Source organism: Archocentrus centrarchus, chromosome 17 (assembly GCF_007364275.1).
Source record: "Archocentrus centrarchus isolate MPI-CPG fArcCen1 chromosome 17, fArcCen1, whole genome shotgun sequence".
NCBI classification, from domain to species: Eukaryota; Metazoa; Chordata; class Actinopteri; order Cichliformes; family Cichlidae; genus Archocentrus; species Archocentrus centrarchus.
In genome coordinates, this window is record NC_044362.1 from 11,750,692 (window position 1) to 11,771,176 (window position 20,485).

Consider the following 20,485-nt stretch of genomic DNA (forward strand, 5'->3'; position numbering starts at 1 on the left):
CTGTCGAAAGGAAAACGTACTAATAAAACTTTGTAACTACTGGCCTTCACTGTGGAGCGAGGTCAGGGGTTAAACTCAGGTCTGACCAAACAGTGTCTTCATATCTGTAACGTTTTGGTTATCACAGGTGGGTACACAGTCATAATTTTTAAAGTTACATTACTTTTTGACTCACCTGTGCCGTGAACCGTTAAATTTTCTTCATATTTTGCAGTTATTAGCTGGTTCTTACATGTTAGCTAAGCTAAAGCTACCGAGGCTCAGCTGTCCTCACAGTAACAGCCTAGGAAAGTCAGTATTTTGTTCTGAAACACCTTCATTTAAATCTCCTTCATGATGTATGTATGTTTCATGTGGCTTTGTTCAGGAGGGTGAGCTGTCATGTTGTAAGTATTTTCAAGAAATGAATTGACAAAGTACATTAGCTTAAATGCTAAAGCCAAATCAGCAGGATTATGGCTAACTATAGTATTGTGAAAAGGCTTGAGCCACCCCTCATTTCTTTATATTTGCTAGGAAAATAGGAAATAGGTGCAGAAATTATTAAAACGTGCAAACATACATGGGAATACAGCATATAAGGCAAAAACAGAGTTTGTACTGTTCTAACAAGCTTGAAAATCAATATTTGGTGTGACCACCTTTATTCTTCAGCACACCCTGAACTCTCTTAGACAGCTTTCATGTCATTTCTTTAAGTACTCTTCTGGAATAGTTCTCCAAGCTTCTTAAAGTACATTCAAAGCTCTTCTTTGGATGCTGGCTGCATTTTGTCGCATGGTGGATAAAAATCTGATGGTACTTTTCTGTGTTCATAATTCCATCAATTTTCACAAGATCTCCAACAGCACTGACTGAAATGCAGCTCCAAACCTTGATAGAGTCTCCACAATGTTTTACAGATGGCTGCAGACACTCATTGCTTTACTTCTTACCTGACCTCCTCCGTACACACTGACAGTGATTTGAACCAAAAATTTCACATTTGGATTCATAACTCCATCACACCTGTTGGCACTGATTTTCAGTCCAGTTCTTGTGTAATTTGTCATACCTCAGCCTTTGCTCCCTGTTTCCCTTCCTTAAGAATGGCTTCTTCAGTCAACAGCAGATGGATCAAGTAAAGGGCCTGTGTCAGGTCTCATGGATTTTCTTCTATTTCATAAGGACATGACTTTCAGATACTGTTCATCTGCTGCTACATAGTTTTTTTTTTAGGCCTGTCACAGCTTCTTTTGTCCTCGCCTTGTCCGGTTTCCTTAATTTTTTTTAAGGACATGCTGCACATCGTGTCACGATATGCAAAAATTTTCAGTTAATAGCACTTTGTGAATCCCCTTTGTTGGAGTAAAAATAATATTTTATGCCTGTCAAATTTGGTAATCATTGGCTTTTTTTTTTGTACTAAAGAAATCTGAAGAAATTATTTTGTGACAGGCTGCTAGTAACAAAGTGCCTAAAGATACAATTTAAAATGGGTTCTTTTCTAAGTTGTCTGTTATATGTAGACAACACTTGTATACTTTTGTGTTTGATTGATTCATAGGTCAGTGTTAAGAAAAAATATTCCTCTGAAAATGTTCACGTATAATGACTGGACTGATAAGTGAAAAAGCAGCCAATGTCCAAAGAAAATCTTTGAAAGAGCTTCAGAAAGCCTGGAGATCTATTGCTCAAGGCCACTTTAAAAATTACAAAAAAAAATCTGGTGCCTTGGAAAAAAAAAAAACATAAAAAGAAATGAGAAGTGGCTCAAGACTTTTGCATGGTACTGTATATAAAAGCTAACTTGCTCCAATTTTTATCTGTCTACACAGCTTTGATATAGTGGGGATTCTCTCTTTAATGCTTCAGAGTATTTGAATCCATACGGGAATAATAATGGTGTAACTACATCATCAAAAGGCTTGATTGAGCCTCTGAGGCCATGAAAGAAAAATGAAGATAAACCTGTTGGCTCTGTGTTAATCTTTACCACAGACCAAAGTCCCTAGGTTTGCAGCAACAATAGCAGTTTCCTCTCATTCTCTAATTCAGGTTTTATAGTAAATGTGTTTGTTGTACATCTGTATTTGTTGAATCTTTGTTTTTTTTTTCCTTTTAATCATTTATCCCTAAACCAGTTTGTATTCAAATTCAGTGCATACATTCCTGTATAATCTGATGAGATGTTGGACTCTGATGACTGCAGCTTGTCCCTGGATGATCTGTTTTTTGACAAACCCGTTGTCAATGAAGTGTAAGTACAAAGAGGTGCTCCACATCTTCCTTTTTTTCTTTTCCCTTTTCAGCTGAGTTTTTCTCTGCTTGACAGAAAACCACTGCACCAAGAGGCCAGTCCGTGGCAGCTGGAAGAGCCTCCATCTTTTACTCATATTCCAGCCACTCAGGATATGCAAGAAGAGGCTGAATCTCTTTGTACCCTATACAGTATGTTGTGCTCTGGATTAGGTTGAATTCCTTTTCACTTGACTTGAGTAACTGCTCAGTATCAGGCCCATTGAAGCCCTACTAAATTTAACAGTGTGACTCACTGACTCAGTGGCTTGAATAGACTTGAAAGCCTTCCCAGTTTTCTGACTTGTGCAAACAAATCTGAATCTGGGGCTTATGATATGTTCAGGTACAAATGGAAAGGTAAATTTCCTGCTGTTAACTTTGCTTAATCTCATCAAAGCAATGAACCTTAATTTTTAGAGTAAAAAGCATCTCAGCTTTGATTAAACCCTCTCTCCTTTTTCATTGTTACTTGCAGGTTTCTCACAGACACCCAAGAATTTTCAACCTGTTTTTAAAGGATCTGTTGGCCTTAAGGTGTTGCCTTCAGTTATCAGCAGTTGTTGCAGTTTTAACAGTGATAAGAAAGAGACTGAGGGGACTCAGGGAGGGTAGCAGCAGCAGCACCAGCAATGCAATGGCCTCTGGGGAGGTGAAGGGTTCAGGGATTACTCTCAGGGTGGCTGTCAGAGTGGCAGAGGTGGAGATGAAACCCTGCAGGACTCTGGTCATGCGGGCCTCAGCAGATGTTTGTCTCAGGACTTCAGCAAACGCCCACCTCTACAAAGAAGGAAAGTCTTAGTTATGTGCAAATTGTTTTCAGATTTTATTTTACTGTGGTGCATATTTTGAACAATAAGAAGAAATCTGCACTTAGAGCCAGTAAAATTCCCTTATTTCAAGGCATTTTACTGCAGATCATTGATATGTGATCATGCGAGGCCATAAAAAGCAGGTAAACTCTTTGTTGACCTGCTTTTTATGTGGACATGTGCTAAATATTATTTAAGGATGCTTAAACTAACAGGGTTCACACATTTCTAGTTTTTTTCACATCTGTAATGTACTGCTGATTTATTCTTTAATCTCTGAATATTTTCACAGTAGACAGCTGATAAGAACATGAGAAGATGCTAGGCTATCCTCCATTGTTGCCTGATTGTGCAGCCCCTTTTCAAAAAAACCTTCAAGACCGCAACAACAGTCTAATCTGCTTCCTCCTTCCTTCTCTTTCATTTCTTTATTCCCATCTCCCTCCCACAACAGCTTGCTCAGTATTCACGTGTTGACCAGTGGAGGTGACTCTTTAAACACAGGTGACCTCAGTAGCAGTGGCGGCAGCAGTCAGGCAACATCCGGACCTCAAACTTTTCTCAGTCGGGTTACCATGACAACAGCGCCTCCCCCTCCTCCTCCTCCTCCTCCTCCTCTTCAGCTGCCACAGGCGACAGTTGGCCGCGCAGCTCCTCCTTTCCCCTCCAATCCCCCCCCCTCACCCCCTCCTATGGGTTCATCTGCAGCGAGTGGCCGTCCCCCGCAGCAGGCGCCACACGCAGAGACGCAGGACAAGGGCACAAAGAAAGCTTTCGTTCCGCCCATGACGCCTCGGCCGCTCCTCATACAAGGTGTTACACTGCACTGATACACTGGCAGCCAGACACTGTGCTCACTGAGCTCTTTAATACAGTTCATATAGCTTCTGTAAAGTGTTGCAGCTCATCAGCATGCCCATGTCTGGCCATGGCAGCAGCTGGTATAGTGTATTTGGATGTGATGGAGTGAAATGAGGTGGGCTCTCCCCATTGACTGCTCCAGTGTAATGAAACATACTGGTCACTAGGTGGTGAGTAGAAGCAGCAGACAGGAACAATAGAGGCCATTTTAACCCACGGTAGTCTACAAAGAATCAGCAGAATCCATTAATGCATGAATGTACAACCTGCCAAATGCTCCATATTCAATTCAAGGTGGAATTCTGTCTGTGAAAAGGTTACATAAATAAAAATTTAAAAAAGTCACAGTATCTTTGATTTTTTGTCATTTTAGGGTCTTCTGGGGCAGGAGTTTGCGTCCAGTTTCGGAAATACGTATCCTTTTCTTGTGCAGATCAACACAATTTGAAGCTGTTAGCGTCTGAATTGTGGCAGATGCTTGAAATACATTTTTAGAAGTCACGTTTCCTAAAACCTATTACACAGCAGTTAAGTTCAGATCAGTCTTCAGCGAGTTCCCCTTTTTCAATTACGTTCAGTCCAAAGCTTTGGATGATGTAAGCATTTTTTGTAAATCTGTATAGACAGAATGTATTTCTGGAGTATAATTGACAAAATGTAAACCTGGGCGTGACTCCGTCAGTATACATGTGTTTGGTTTGTCTGCAGGTTCTTTACACAAATAAGAACTTTGTGGCCTGTGCTCCAACTGGATCTGGTAAAACAGTGCTGTTTGAGCTGGCAATCATTCGTCTGCTAATGGAGACACCAGAGCCCTGGAGAGATGTCAAAGCTGTATATAGTGAGCATGCAGTATTATTGAGTACAAGCTGTTAAATCCCTCCAGCTTGAGCTGTTGCATCTAGTCAGTGCTTTAATGTGGTACACCTAACTGTAATCACACACTGGGGCTTTGAACATTTACTTATATATGTGTGTTATTTCCAGTATCTTATGATTTTTGTCCCAATAAAAATTATTTTTTTGTTGGGGATTTTTGAATTATAAAGATGTTGTATAAAGACTCACTGTTTGTTCCCGTCAGTGGCCCCCATCAAAGCTCTCTGTAGTCAGTGCTTTGAGAGCTGGAAGAAGAAGTTTGGTCCTCTGGGGCTGACCTGCAAGGAGCTGACTGGTGACACAGAGATCGATGACTTTTTTGAAATTCAGGACTCCCAGATCATCCTGACTACGCCTGTGTGTGACACTGTACAGCATCCTAATTATGCAAATGCTAAAGAATGGGTAGAAAGGGAGGGGGAATATATAATAAGATCTAATGTCTTATTTAAATAAATATTGTTATACTCGTATGTTAATATAACGTCATACATTGCAATATGTATTTTTAAGGAAAAGTGGGACAGCATGACCAGAAAGTGGAAGGATAATTGTTTGCTGCAGCTAGTCAGGCTCTTCCTTATTGATGAGGTCAGTGTGTTTGGCAGATATTTTGCACACAGAACCATTTTTAAATGTTACTAATGCCTCTTGATTTGCCTGCACAATGTTAGATACACTAGCTACTTTGTGTCTTATTATGGAACGTTGCATGCACATAATTAGCCTCTGCCCTCAGCACTTTATTTTACTTGAGGTTATCCAGTAAAAATGACAGAAAATCTTGTTCCTGGCATCTGTATTATGGGAGCATACAGGCACTGGCCTTGTTCTTTCAGACTTGCACTCATTTATGTTAATAATAAAACACAGGCATTGGTTTTATATTTTACCTGCATACAAATGTCCCCACTGAACCTCTTGAGTGTTTACATAATGTAGATGAAAAATATTTTTCTTCCAGGTGCATGTGGTGAAGGATGCGACCCGTGGTGCCACCTTGGAAGTGGTGGTGAGCAGGATGAAAGCAGTACACACCTACAGGACTTCACAGAATCCAGAGGCCGGCCTCTCTATGAGATTTGTGGCTGTGTCTGCTACCATACCCAATGTATCTGATGTAAGCGCCTGCTGTTTGCACTGTATCTCTTATGTAAATCAGTAGCTTGGGGATAATTCTTGAACTTCCTGCCTGCTTTTAGATAGCAGACTGGCTGTCAAATGAGAACGGCCCGGCCACATATCTGGATATGGATGAGAGCTACCGTCCAGTGAGGCTAAGGAAGGTGGTGCTGGGATTCCCCTGCGGTCCAAATCAAACTGAGTTCAAGTTTGATTTGTCACTTAACTACAAGATAGCCAACATCATACAGACTTACTCTGAACAGAAGCCTGCACTTGTGGTGGGTTGTAAAATTAATGCAGAATGTATGTTTATGGTTTATGGTTTCTTTTTTTGCCTCATCTGAAAATTGTGTCATGTAGTTTGCTCTACAAGGAAAGGGGCTCAGCAGTCCAGCTGCAGTTCTGGCTAAGGATGCTCGATTCATCATGAGCGTTGAACACAAGCAAAGGTTTGATGCTTAATCATCCATAGCGACACATTCATGCATATGTATCTTTACTGTACAGGCTCTTCTGATGGACTTGTGTGATCTGCTTGACTCTGCAGGTTGATGAAATTTGCAAACTCGATTCTGGATTCAAAACTGAGAGGTAATCTATCTGAAAAATATTATCACTGGTACTTTTAAAAAACAAAAAAAACAAATTACCTTGGGGCTTCCTTTTAGGTAAATTTTAAAGTTACAGTTTCTGTTTCAACATCCTGTGCCTCTTGGCACAAAGTAAGGACTAAAGAAATTAGTTTGATGTTGAAGAACTTGACAGGCCTGCACAGAACCCTGATCACAATCCCATCCAACTCATGTAGGTTGAATTGGAACAATTATTGCAGGCTAGCACTTGTTGACCAACATCACTGACTTCCCTACAAATGCATTTGTTAAAGCAAATGTTGCATTTGGTCATAAGTTGGTCACTTGCAGCATTACTAACTGGCGATGTTGTGACACATCGCTCTACAGTCGCAAAATAAGATCACAGAGACACTTCTGCAATGCAGACACAAAAACAGTGTGTTTTACTAATGTAGCTATGAAATTATTGAGGTAATGTAATGCTGCTAAAAAGATACCCATTCTTAAATTTATATGTTAATATTACGTTATATAAAATTTTAGGTGCAAGAGACCAATAGAGGAGACTACTACCATACTGCCCCAACCAAATTTTGTTAATTGGATTTTAATTCTAGTGACTGAATGGGATCAAATCCCTTCAGCCAGGTTTCCAGATGATTCCATGCTTATCAGCATTCAGACATTTCTTTCATAAAGAGGTTTGAAACAAATCCCAAATGTTGTAATAAAACATTTTAACTACATTTGTTAATTGGGGTTTCATACATCAAAGTATAATAGAGACTTTTGTTTATGAAATTGTTAAAAACAAGAAAAAATAGTTTAATTTAAATAAGGTAGAAAGACACTGGCCTTTACGGCACATGGACCGATCATGCTTAACTTATGTGTAACCCCATTTATTGAAAAGCTTGTGTTTTGATGTGTAGCTGATATAGCACAGTAGTTTGCCAAATGTATAACATAACTTTGTGTTGTGTTTGCGGTCCAGATCTGGTGTTGTTAGGAGTTGGTTACCATCACGCAGGAGTTGACTTGTCTGATCGGAAGTTAATGGAAGAGGCCTTCATTCTAGGAGATCTGCCTGTCCTCTGTGAGGCACAGTTTTATCCTGTGCATAAAGTAATATGTAACCACACAAGTGTACAACACAATCCTGTTTTGTTTTTTTTCTCTCTGTCACACTGCTGCCATAAACAGGCAGGACAGGTATCACAGGTTACAACAGTAATTGTTTTCACACATCAAGTACTTAACCCAAGCTTTGTAATCACAGGGTTGTGTAAAAAAAAAAACTTAAATTTCTGTACTAATTTATAATTTGTATCAATTATATAATAACAATAACAACAGTGATAACAAGAAGCACAAACCTCTGCCAAGGTACCTCACTCTCTGGTTACATTGGAACTGTTTGGTTCATCTCTGATCAGAAAAAGGCATGAAATGTATCCAACACTAAAACAAACAATTGCATTATGTAATTAGGGACCCAAATGCAGACTGCGAGTCCAAAAGGTACAAAATGGAAACAACCTGAAATCCAGAAACTCAAAGAACAGAAAGGACACGAGACAAAGGGAGACAGGACTGATTAGCCTCAGGGGGAGTGGACACAGCTGGGGCAAATTGGCGTGCAGGTGAAGACAATAAGAAAATCATGGTGGAGGAAATGAAACTCAAAGTCAAGCACATGAGACACTAACTGTTATGGTAAACACATGAAATAATAACCAGAAAAACTGGACATAATAACTTGAGCTTATTGTATAATACTACACTACAGTATATTTCTAACTAACTGTGCAGCTCATTCTCTTTCTCTTGATGATACTTTCTTTAAGGATATAATGCATTTTGGGGTCAACTTGAAAGAAAGGCAGTTGTGAAATGTCAGTGAGGTCAGAGGTCAAATATGACATATTTTTGGATGCAAAGTATAATGTGATATTTAGAATCCCCATACACAGTATTATTTCCTAAAGGTTGCCAATACAAACAAAGGCAGCAGAATTTTAAAGATAAAAGACATTTTATGGAAGTTTGACCTTATTTGACTTTGAAGAAGAGGTCAGAGGTCCAAAGTTACCTGATGTTTTGAATCCCCATATATCATTACACAAATGTCTAAATGCTTTCAATACAAACAATAGCTGTAAGAAACATAGTTTGAAATAGCTCTATAGTATTATTATCACTTTGACCTTCAGATCAATCTATTGACCTTGAAGGAGAGGTCAGAGGTGACATGATATTTTAAATCTTTTTACAGTACGTTCTGTATGTTGACAAAACACACCACACTTGTAAGAATCATAGTTTCTAAGTTATAAGGCTTCTTGTCAATTTTTAACCAATAAACCATTAAGTTGACCTTGAAGACCTCAGTGGGTGTAAGCCAAATTTGAATGGATTGTTAACATGAGCCCACTCTACACTCCTACAAAGTTTTATCAGAATTCAGTCAAAACTTTTTAAGCTATCGTGTTTACAGACAGGATGACACACGCGCATACACACATGCAAACACTATCAAAAACACAACCTCCTTGGTGGACATAACAAACTCTATGAATGCTAAACTAGAAAATTGAAAACACTGAAATAAATATGGAAACCTCAGCCCAACAATATTAAAATTAAATATCAAAAACCTCCCACTGTCACCAAGTGCTCATAGGAGGTCATCTGATTGTTGAAGTTTCTCTCTAATATTGTAGGGTCTCTATCCTACAGTATAAAGCATTTTGAGGTGACAGTTGTTGTGATTTGATGCTAATAAATAAAATTGAATTGAATTAAATAGAGCTCTAGAATGATGAAAAATCAAAAAAAAAAAAAAAACCTCTAAAGTAACCCAACAGAATCCATAGACCATATTATTATGGTCTGTGTATGAGTATGAGACTTAGCAGTATAATTTAAGCAGTATTTTATTTTACAGTGGCTGAATTTGTGTTTGCTGTCTGATTTCAATGCTCCTAGTTACCACCAGGACTTTATCCATGGGGGTGAACCTACCAGCTCACCTGGTGGTGATCAAATCCACCATGCAGTATGTCGCAGGTTCCTGTGAGGAGTACAGCGAGGCCGATCTGCTCCAGATGATAGGCCGTGCTGGAAGACCACAGGTAATAACGTGACTATAACAGAATATAACAGCAATGGATGCATTATATATATTTGGGCTTTATGATATGTATTCACTTTCAGTCTTTCCAACTCTAGTTTGACACATCTGCCACTGCTGTAATTATGACCAAGATTCAGTCCAGAGAGAAGTACATGAAGCTAATGAATGGGATAGAAGTCATTGAGAGCAGGTATGAACACTAGCAGCTCTGTCCTTTTTTCTTCATATAACTCTCTCACAAGCGCACACAGATGAAAGATCATGAGGTAACAGTACCCTGTCTCCTCAGCTTACACAGCCACCTGGTGGAGCACTTGAATGCTGAGATTGTTCTCCAGACTATCAGTGATGTAAACATGGCTCTGGACTGGATTCGCTCCACCTTCCTTTACATCAGAGCCCTCAAGAACCCCACACACTATGGTTAGAGTCCCAAACACAAATAATGTGTCAGAATTAATATCTACCTTCTGCTCAGCTTCATTGTTAAATAGGTGTGAGGTCAGTTCCTTATGCAAAAACCAGTGAGCGTCAGTCTGTCTACTCTTTCATTTCAGGATTCTCTGCCGATTTAGACAGATGTGGAATCGAAGCAAAATTGCAAGGTGGGACACAGCTGTTCCTTTCTGAAACTGCAGGTTGCTAATAGGAAAATACAAAAAATTAAATTAAAACTAATTAATAAGGTTTGAAGTGACAGACTAATGCCATAATGTACCTAACTGTATGCTTTCATGCACAAACTGCTGCACCTGTTCCCTTATTGAAATTTAAGCTGTCTTCGGTTTCTATCGTCCTCATTAGAACTGTGTCTAAGGAACCTAAACTCTCTGTCCTCTATTGGTCTGATCTCTGTGGACGAGGATATCAATATTAAACCAAAGGTAGGTAATTTGAGCTGTTTTCATTTTGAAATGTCTTGTTTTGGTTTTTTTTTTGCCGGGTCTAATACTGAAAACATGAAACTGTTAAGCAGTTTATTTTTGTCCCTCACAGAGGCTGGCAGGTTGATGGCTAGGTACTGTGTTGCCTTTGACACCATGAAACAGTTCAGTAAAGTATCTGGCACTGAAAACCTGCGTGATCTGGTAGGCTTTCTGTACTATGTATTTGATGTAAATCCATTTACTAAAAATTACCTCTATGCAGTGTTATTTTTGACACTGTATACCTGACACTGGGGTCTTCTCTCTCTCTCGCCGTATCAACTAAATGAAACTGAACTCAGGTAGAAAAAAACATTATAAATATTCCCAGTGTTTGTACTGTGTGTACAGATTGAGCTGCTGTCAAAGAGCAGAGAGTTCAGCGACATTCAGCTGAGAGTGAATGAGAAGCGGCCCTTGAATGCTTTGAACAGGGACAAGAACAGGCTCACGATCAGGTCAGACACATTTATAAGCTCAACAAACGTATCATCATAACCTATGTTTTTAACTTTTAAACTAGAAATGAAGATGAAATAGACACAAGTCAGTGAAAATGAGATTGTTATGTATTTTTCCAGGTTTCCCTTTGAGGGAAAGATCAAAACCAGTGAGATGAAAGTAAACTGGTAGGTTTAGTCTTTAAGTTTGTTACTCATAAAAAATTTTTTTTTTTAAAGTCAGTGCTGAATTAAAAGAATGTTTATTTATTTTGCAGAATTTACAGTGTGACTGACAGTTCACTGTACATAAATGTTGTGTTTGTAGTTTGATTCAGGCTCAGTTAGGCTCCCTCTCAATTCAAGACTTTGGACTTACACAGGACACAGCAAAGATCTTCAGGAATGGCATGCGCATCAGCAGATGTACGTTCAGTGAATAAGAAAAATCACAAGAGTTCTCTGTCTTCATGTTTTTAAACTCTGATTGTGTTTCGATCCCAATCAGGTCTGTCTGAGTTTCTGAGTCAGAGATCAAAGGCTGGTTTTTCTGCTGTGCTCAACTCCCTGATCCTGGCTAAGTGCTTCAGAGCCAAGCTTTGGAAAACTCACCCTATGTTTCCAAACAGCTAGAGAAGATAGGTGGATGCCTTTCTATGTCTAAACTTTTTTTACAATACAGATTGATATTGCATACTACACAGTAGGTCATTTTCTCTAAGCAGCAGTACTAATAGTTGTGTAGGGTTTTAGACTCATTTTTGCATATTTCAGACAAAAGAAATCACCATGCCACAATTACAATATAAATATTCTTTGTGTTAGATGTACACTCACTGGGTACTTTATTAAGTACACCTTGCTAGTACTGAGTTGGACCCCTTTTGCCTTCAGAACTGCCTTAATTCTTCATAGCATAGATTCAACAAGGTGCTGGAACGTTCCTCAGAGATTTTGGTTAACACGACAGGATCACACAGTTATGCAGATTTGTCAGCTGCACATCCATGATGCGAACCCACATCCCAAAGGTGCGCTATTGAGCACTCTATTGAGATCTGGTGACTGTGGATTGAGTGCAGTGAACTAATTGTCCTGTTCAAGAAACCAGTTTGAGATGATTTGAGCTTTTTGGGGATGGTGTGTTATCCTGCTGGAAGCAGCCATCAGAGAAGGGTCATAAAGGGATAGACATAGTCAGCAAAAATACTCAAGTGGGCTTTGGTATTTAAACAAAGTCCGTTCATCAGTACTAAGGGGCCCAAAGTGTGCCAAGAAAATATCCCCCAACTTCATTACACCACCACCAGCCTGAACCATTAATGCAAGGCAGGATGGAGCCATGCTTTCATGTTGTTTACACCAAATTTCTGACCCTACCATCTGAATGTTGCAGGAGAAATCAGACTCATCACACCAGACATCTTTCCAATTTTCTATTTTCAATTTTTGTTGAGTCCCTGTGAACTGTGGCCTCAGTTTCCTGTGCTTTGTTGACAGGAGTAGCACCTGGTGTAATTTTCTGCTGCTGTAGCCCATCTGCTTCAAGTTCGATGAGTCTGAGAGATGCCCTTTTGCATACCATGGCTGTAACAAGTGTTTTTTTGTGTTACTGGTGCCTTCCTATCAGTTTGAAGCAGTTTACTCATCCTCTTCTGAACTCTATCATCAACAAGGCCCTTTAACCCAGAGACTGCCACCTGCTGGATGTTTTTTCTTTTTTGGACCATTCTCTGTAAACCCTAGAGATGGTTGTGTGGGAAAATCCCAGTAGATCAGCAGTTTCTGAAATACTCAGACCAGCCCGTCTTCCACCAACAACCATGCCACCTTCAAAGACTGGCTGAGTAGATGTTTGCGTTAACAAGCAGTTGAATGGGTGTACCTAATAAAGTGACAGGTAAATGTATATTGTACTTACTGTTTATAGTCATTCATTAATGACATGGTTTCTGTTTTAGGTCAAACTCTGTCAACTGCCATGGTGAATGCTGGACTCACCACTTTCGGCAAAATAGAGCAAACCAACGCCCGAGAGCTTGAGCTGGTCAGTCAGTGTAATATTTAATCTAAAGATAATCTAATAATATTAATCTAATCTAAATAACTTAAAGCTTTAATTTGTCTGTTCAGCTGGCTATTCAGTGGCTGTTGTGGTTGACACGGCACATTTTGGTAGACATTAAATACCAGCAACTAAATGTGGAGGTTTAATTCTGCTTATTCAAAACCACTCAGTTAATATTAAGTTAAGCACTAAGTGAAAGAGGTGACAAAATGTTTGGGTGTCTCTTTTGCTAACTTTATGTCCTTGTACAGATTCTAAATAGGCATCCGCCATTTGGAAACCAAATCAGAGAATCTGTCGTACATCTCCCAAAGTATGAAGTTACTCTGGAGCAGGTAAATAGCATTGCAGATCTTTGTTATCAAAGGCACAATCACTTTGTATTTGTTGCATATCGTTCCATTTTGTTTTTGGTTGGACTTTGAGGCTGTTATTTGAAATAATTAGGTTGGGGAGGTTTGCTATTCTTTTCTGTAATTCTCTTTTTAGTGACTTTTATTGGTGAATAAACAAGAATCACAGCATCAACCTGATGGCTTTTCAGACATGAAAGGAAAACAAACCAACAGGAATGTAATGAAAAGGAAACAAATACACCTGAATATTTGTGTTGGATGTCTAAATAAAGTTTACATAGTTTTGTTCTTGACAATTTGTGCCTCTGCTCCCACAAGAGCTCCAAAAAATACTAAAGCTAAATTCTCTCCGAGGTGGAGACCTTTCTGTTAAACTCACGTCTCTCTTTGATGTGTTTTAGCCAACATAACCTCTTATCTTATTTATTGATATGTAAAATGGCACGGTATACTGTTAGCTCACTGAGCTCCAGCCTTTAAATTATTGATATCTTCTAGATGTAAATCATGTCATTTGAAAGCCTTTTTAAAATTTTAGCTGTTCTCATCTATATCAAAATATTTAAGTGTTCATTTCCACATCATTAGTGAACTAAAGGTAGGGGGTCTGAATCACGTTCCTTTAAAGCTATTGTGATTTATAGCTTCCAAGGTATAGCAGTGGCACAGCGGAGATCATGCTGAAAGTGAGCGTCAAAAACCAAGCGCAGCTGCTGACCAAGAGAACAGCTCAGGACCACCATTATGTCTCCATCATCATCGGAGACTCTGACAACAATGTCATCTTTCTGCAGAAACTCACGTGAGAAAAAAATATTGTGTCCTGTGCTCCAAAAATGTACATTTTTTTTTGCATTTCTACTCTTTTCTGGCTTTTCTCTGTCACTACACCAGAACACAGACTTTCACCTTTTTTTTTTAAGAAGGCAAACTGTGATATTGTATCATGTTTGTTTTCCAGGGACTTGGTGCTGCTGAAGTGCAGTAGGTGGTCAAAGAAGATTGATGTGGTAAAGGCTGCAAAAGGAGAGGAGATCAGTGTGCATCTTATCAGCTCAGAATATGGTAACCCATGGAAACACATTTACATTGCAAGAGAAATGTATCTACTGTATGAGGAGTAACAGCTCACTGTGTCATTTCTTCATAATTTATGCAAGCAGTCCTGCTGTAATTATATTTTTATGAAGCTAAATAATATCATTTATTGAAAAATTGAAACTTAAAGTCTAATTTCAGGCTGAAATTAAACCAGAGAATTCAAAGTTGTTACACGGTCAGTTGTACATCCCTGCTACAGATGCTTATACTGGACTCCTTATGATATGCATCAGTGCTTTATAAGGAGAGCATTTACTCTGCTTTTCTTCTGGTGTAGTGGGCCTGGATATCCAGCAGAAGTTCACAGTGTACTACTCTGCAGCCCAAAGATTTGGGATTGAAAATCCACACAGCATAGCGCAGGCTCCCAGCAGACCACAATCTGCGCTGAAACCACTATCAACAAATCAGGCTGCAACTCAGAGGGAAAACGCCACATCTGCTGAAGAAGAAGGCAGCTGTAGTTTTGGCACAGATTACTTTGTTTATGTTTTAATGTGAAATAGTTGTTTAGAAATGTATTTTTTTTCTGAGGCAAATTGACATTCTTACATACATATACATATTTTTTCTCTTTTTAAATGTGGCTTTGCAATTCGATTTAGGTAGTAAAAGACAATGCAACCACTTCTGCAAGAACAAGGATCTCTGTGGCCACGACTGCTGTAAGTATGACACATTGGATGAATCTGCCAGTGCAGAGGTCCTTCCTGCTGCAGCGTGTCAATGAGAGTGCTCATGCATGTCCTTCCAAGGTAAAGTAGGTGTTGTTGTGGGAAAAAAGAGGTCAGCAAACCAAGAAACCAGTTTCTCTTCATATTTGAAAGACCTGAGGAGGCGCTGTGACACATTTGCGTTGACCCCCGTTAAACGACTCAAGGTGAGCAAGAATAACGTGTCTAAGCCTGCATCGCATACTTTTAGTAACTTTATGCTTTTAAATGTGTTAAACATATAGTATATATATTAGGGTTGTGCTTGGCATACAGAAAATACAGTCATGTAAAAAAGTCTTCACAGGAATCTATGCAGTCCTTTATAACAGCTGATAAATAAAAATTCAAAAGGTAACGAAGAGATGGCAAAAACAGCCTTCAACTTGTATTGCTGTAGGTTCTTTAACCTAAAATATAAAGTACTTTGAGGCAGCTGTTATTGTGATTTGGCACTACATAAATAACACTGAATTTAATTGAATATATGAGGAAAAAACAAACAAACGGGGGTATGGCTGATACCCACTAGAATAGGGGCTGCATGACTTGTAGGCCATTCTGGCCTTTGGGAGTCCTTGGGGCTGGGGGGCTTTGCTGTTGCCCACCTGTGTCTGTACGTATTTTGCATTAAAGTAACTGATAATAGAAAATGACAAGTCTATTTTTGTGAAGAAACCCACCTTCTGCACACGAAGAGCGGGTTGTCTGTATTTCTAAGCCAAATATAATATGCTTGATGTTTTATTTCCTTAGATGAAAATGACTGAGGAGTCTGTGCCACTCAGCATGCAAATGTTTGCTTACAAACCCAAAGAGATGCTTCCCCCTGCTTCCTGGTATACGCAGCTACACTGAAATTATAAATTTATCTTGATTCCTAAGTGCAAAGACATTAATAGCTTCCTAAAAAAAACACCAAAAAAATGAACATTAAATTCTCAAAAATCATGACCAAAAATGACTTGGTCCCAGTGAAATGTGATGGCCCACATTACTTTCATGCCCTCTTTAATTTGATATGAAGGTGTGGAGGAAATCTCTGTAAAGCTTCAGTGAGACCTCAGTCTGACCTGACAGGTGAAGACTGTGCTCAACTACCAGACAGAGGAAGTCTGAATGGCCTTGACAGAGGTAAACAAGTGGCATAAACAAGATGACTAGGCTTTAGATATTCCTAACATTTGAATGTCACTTCTATTATATCATCTGTTGTCTATCATCATCATCAGCAGCAGCTGTTCTCTTTCTTTTTTTGAGATTATGATGACTGTGAACTGGAGGACATGAACATGGTGATAGGAGAGCCATCCCAAACCGCTGCTGCAGCTCATCCTCACCATCAAGGTATTGTTAAATACTTCAGAGTCAGTAGCACACAGACCATGCTGTTGGGTTACATGTTTTTGTTACGAGTTCTGCTCAAAAGAAGTCCACGTGCAGACACTTCTTATATGAATTGTGGTAACAAAAGAAAACTTGAATCCAATTTGTGGCAGGTAACAAGAGCAGCCAAAGATCAAACCACCAACCTTGTGATTAGTTTGTGAACTGCTCTACCTCCTGAGCTACAGCCACCCTCGAATAAATTCAGACCTACTCAGGAGCAGTTTTATTAAGTGTAAATAAGATTAAATAGCGGACATGAACAGCGTCACCCAACCGTGGTCAGCTTTCTCATGAGAGGAACCAGTTGTGATTAGTGTATTGATAATAATGAGAGCATTTTAAGTGGAAAGAATATTATGTGACTGTCATGATTCTTTAGTGTACCATGAATTGTTACTTTTAATGTGTTGACATTTCATTAGGAGTTAATAATTGACTCATGTACATGTGGGATTTACTGCCTATAAAAAGGGCAGCATATGACATTATTTTTTAAATCTTATTCAAAAAATAATCTAATTATTATTTTAAAGATATTTTTAAAGCTGAATTCATTTAAAAAAGTATTTGAGGAGTTGAGGAGCATTTGATCGTGCTTTTATTTTCCTCTGTGTTGAGGTTCCTCAGCGTGGATGACCACAGATATGAGTGCTGGGAACTCTAAACAGTATCTAAACCCGGTCAATACAACCAGCACGATTTACTCAAGGAGGTCCACCGCAGTGCCAGAACAGAGAGCTCTCTGCAAAAATACTTCATCCCTCCAGATACCAACTGTCAGCTTTGACCTTGGAAATGAGTGGGATGACTGGGGTGATTTCGATGATGAGAACTTGGTGCATGCCAGCGAGACAGCACTGACCTCATGTACAACTAATGCTAAACCTCAGATCCAGCAGTGTGGTGAGAGCAGTCTGCCAGGTAGAGTTAACTGTAGTGCCTTTACATTCAGGAGAAACCAGAGGGAAATCAGCTTTTAACACATTTCAGTCATTAGGACTTCGTTGTGACACAAACACAGTAATGTTTTATTATCATTTCATACCCTTAAACATATATGCCTACGTGGGATTATACCTTGGATATTATAGTTTAATTAACATGCATATGTGTTTTGTGTAGGCTATGTTGCAGCTTCAGCACCAGTATTACTCAGCCACTCACAAGCCAAACCCTCTGCAACCACTGTCACTACACCACTGAGGTAAGACCACAAAATTATGCACATATTAACCTGTAACCAGGAATCAGAAACTGTGTAAAATACTGAGTGTGCAATCAGGAAATGCCAACAATCACTGCAGACTTGCTTGTGGTTCTTAGAGTTTCTGAAAGTAGAACAGGATACAGAGGCTTCATCTATCAAGCCCCTCTCCTGTAGAACCAGCTCCCAGTTTGGATTTGGGAGAGAGGCACCCACTCTAATTTTAAAATTAGATTCAAAACTTTCTTTTTTGATAAAGCTTATAGTTAGAGCTGGATCAGGTGCCCATGAAGCATCCCTTAGTTATGCTGCTGTAGACCCACTACCCTCTTTTCACTCCCTATGTGTTTACACCCTTAGCCTGTGTTTTGGTCTGTCTCCCTGTGTTTTTTCTTTTCTTTTCTCTTCTCTTCTCTTTTCCCTCACCTCCAACTGGACACGGCAGATGACTGTCCCTCCCTGAGCCAGATGCCTCTTCTGTTAAAAGGGAGTTTTTCCTTCCCACTGTTGGAAGTGCTTGCTCATAGGGGGTCGCTTGACTGTTAGGATTTTCTCCAGAATACTGCAGGGTCTTCACCTTAAAGTATAAAATGCCTTGCGGTGACTATTGTTGTGATTTGGCGCTATATAAATAAATTGAGTTGAACTGAATATTTTTCTTACTTATTTCAGGTCAATTTTAACAAATGTGAGTCCTGAAATCAGAAACGTGGGACCCTCATCGGTCAGTCAGACATTCACGCCACAGAAGAGAATCACACTCAGCTGGAATCCGAAAGTACATGTATGTGTGCTCGTGGGGATATGCATGTGTGTTTGTGCAGAATTAGTCACTATATTTACGACTTCTTTTATTTATGGATTTATTCAGTCAAGCTCTCACTGATGCAGTTTTTCTATATTAAACAGCAAAGTTTCTAACTTCAGTTAATGTTTCTAACTTCACCTTTGTCAAATGTAACAGCCAGCAGTCAAGCTAATGTGCAGATATGAGTCGTGACTCTAATTTTCTTTGTGCAGAGGCCAAATATTTTCAGTGAGGAAATCGGAGTAGAAACACCATTAGAACACCTAAAACAGCCTCAGGAGGCTAAAGTGACCAGAAGGTTGGATTTCTTTTCAGCTGTGAGTGTCCCACCCAGTGTCAGCTCATCTCTCAATAGAAGGTAAAGGAAATGGCCTTGATTCAGATCTATTGCACATTTCCTCTGCAAATAATAAAAATAACCCTATATGCTGCACATATACAATATGTATACTTCTTCACATAATTAATGAATACTCTTTTTCTTTTCTTTTTTTTTTTACATATATTCAACACTAACAGCAAAGAGGAGGAAGCCTTCGTTGGCATATTTGATGGCATATTTTAGAAGTACTGCTGAACACACTCGTGATATAAACATGTTGTTAGCATACATGCTTTCTGTTTCCTGTGAGATTTAAACCAGGAGTTGTAGAATGTTGTAAATGAATTCTTATTTCATATTGTTAACGAAACAAGTTATGTCACAAGTGTTTTTGATGTGATTGTATTTATATATTTATTTACTTAATAAAGTCTGTGTTCACTGGATGATTCAGTGCAGTCTTGGAGAAACTTCTCAACGTGTAAACTGATTTGTAGTTTAATTAGAGGTAGTTTTGTGTCTAGTGTCCTAGATGTGTAATAAGATCTCTGCCAATGCCAGTTTATTCTGCTCTTGACTCTTGTTTTGAGCCTCTTGTAACCCAGGTGCTGACAATCAGACGTGTTGTCATTGGAGGCAATCTCAATGCAGAGAGATATCAAGATGAGATTTTGCAACCAGTGCCAATCCCATATCTCCATATTCTGGGACCAAATTCTGTCCTCCAATATGACAATTTTCACTCCCACAGAGTGGGGTTTATCAGACTGCCTTCAGAATTTGGGAGTGGAGCCCTCAACAAACCCCCTTAGCCAGATCATTAACAAGACAGATACCGACTATGGAATGGAGCCACCTTCTCTACATGGATTCTCTACATGGATTACATCAAGCTGTATGCCAGTAGTGAACGAGACATCAATTCACTGATCCACACTACTAGGATCTGCAGCAGTGATATTGGAATGTCATTCAGATTCGAGGATAGCTGTATGGTAACAAAGAGAGGGAAGGTGGTCAGAACTGAGGGGATTGCACTAGCAGAAGGCAACACTGCAGACACTGAGGACAGCTATAAGTACCTTGGAATCCCACAGGCAAATGGGAACCATGAAAAGGATGCTAGGAAAGCTGCAACCGCCAAGTACCTGCAGAGAGTAAGGCAAGTCCTGAAGAGTCAGTTGAATGGGAAGAATGTTCCAGCCAATGAACACCTACGCCCTGCCAGCTGTCAGATACCCCGCTCGGATAATAAGCTGGACAAAGGAGGAGCTAGAGGCTACTGACATCAAGACAAGAAAGCTCCTGACCATGCATGGAGGGTTTCACCCCAAATCCAGCACCCTGAGACTGTATGCTAAGCGGAATGAAGAAGGCCCAGGACTAGTGAGTGTCAGAACCACCATCCAGGATGAAACAATAAAGATCCATGAGTACATCAGGAAGATGGAAGTGAATACCTCAGGTAACAGAAACCCAAGAAAGAGGAGGTG

General features: G+C 39.4%; 1 protein-coding gene across 1 annotated transcript; it reads left to right on the top strand.

Annotated features, from left to right (window-relative positions):
- Positions 1-152: 152 nt before the first annotated feature.
- Positions 153-19,370, top strand: hfm1 (helicase for meiosis 1). The gene is given in 42 exon segments (XM_030752118.1): positions 153-386; positions 2,141-2,239; positions 2,315-2,430; positions 2,756-3,068; positions 3,544-3,902; positions 4,324-4,338; positions 4,341-4,364; positions 4,476-4,546; positions 4,659-4,791; positions 5,035-5,186; positions 5,343-5,420; positions 5,794-5,949; positions 6,032-6,232; positions 6,315-6,403; positions 6,502-6,545; positions 7,524-7,625; positions 9,518-9,663; positions 9,761-9,855; positions 9,955-10,088; positions 10,223-10,270; positions 10,470-10,548; positions 10,660-10,753; positions 10,943-11,049; positions 11,173-11,220; positions 11,360-11,457; positions 11,540-11,632; positions 11,635-11,673; positions 12,993-13,078; positions 13,351-13,434; positions 14,100-14,257; positions 14,417-14,520; positions 14,834-15,016; positions 15,162-15,221; positions 15,312-15,436; positions 16,026-16,108; positions 16,297-16,403; positions 16,530-16,616; positions 17,277-17,579; positions 17,781-17,862; positions 18,535-18,646; positions 18,883-19,028; positions 19,190-19,370. Coding segments are annotated over 41 exon segments (4,671 nt in total). The 5' UTR covers positions 153-386; positions 2,141-2,168; the 3' UTR covers positions 19,236-19,370.
- Positions 19,371-20,485: the final 1,115 nt, after the last annotated feature.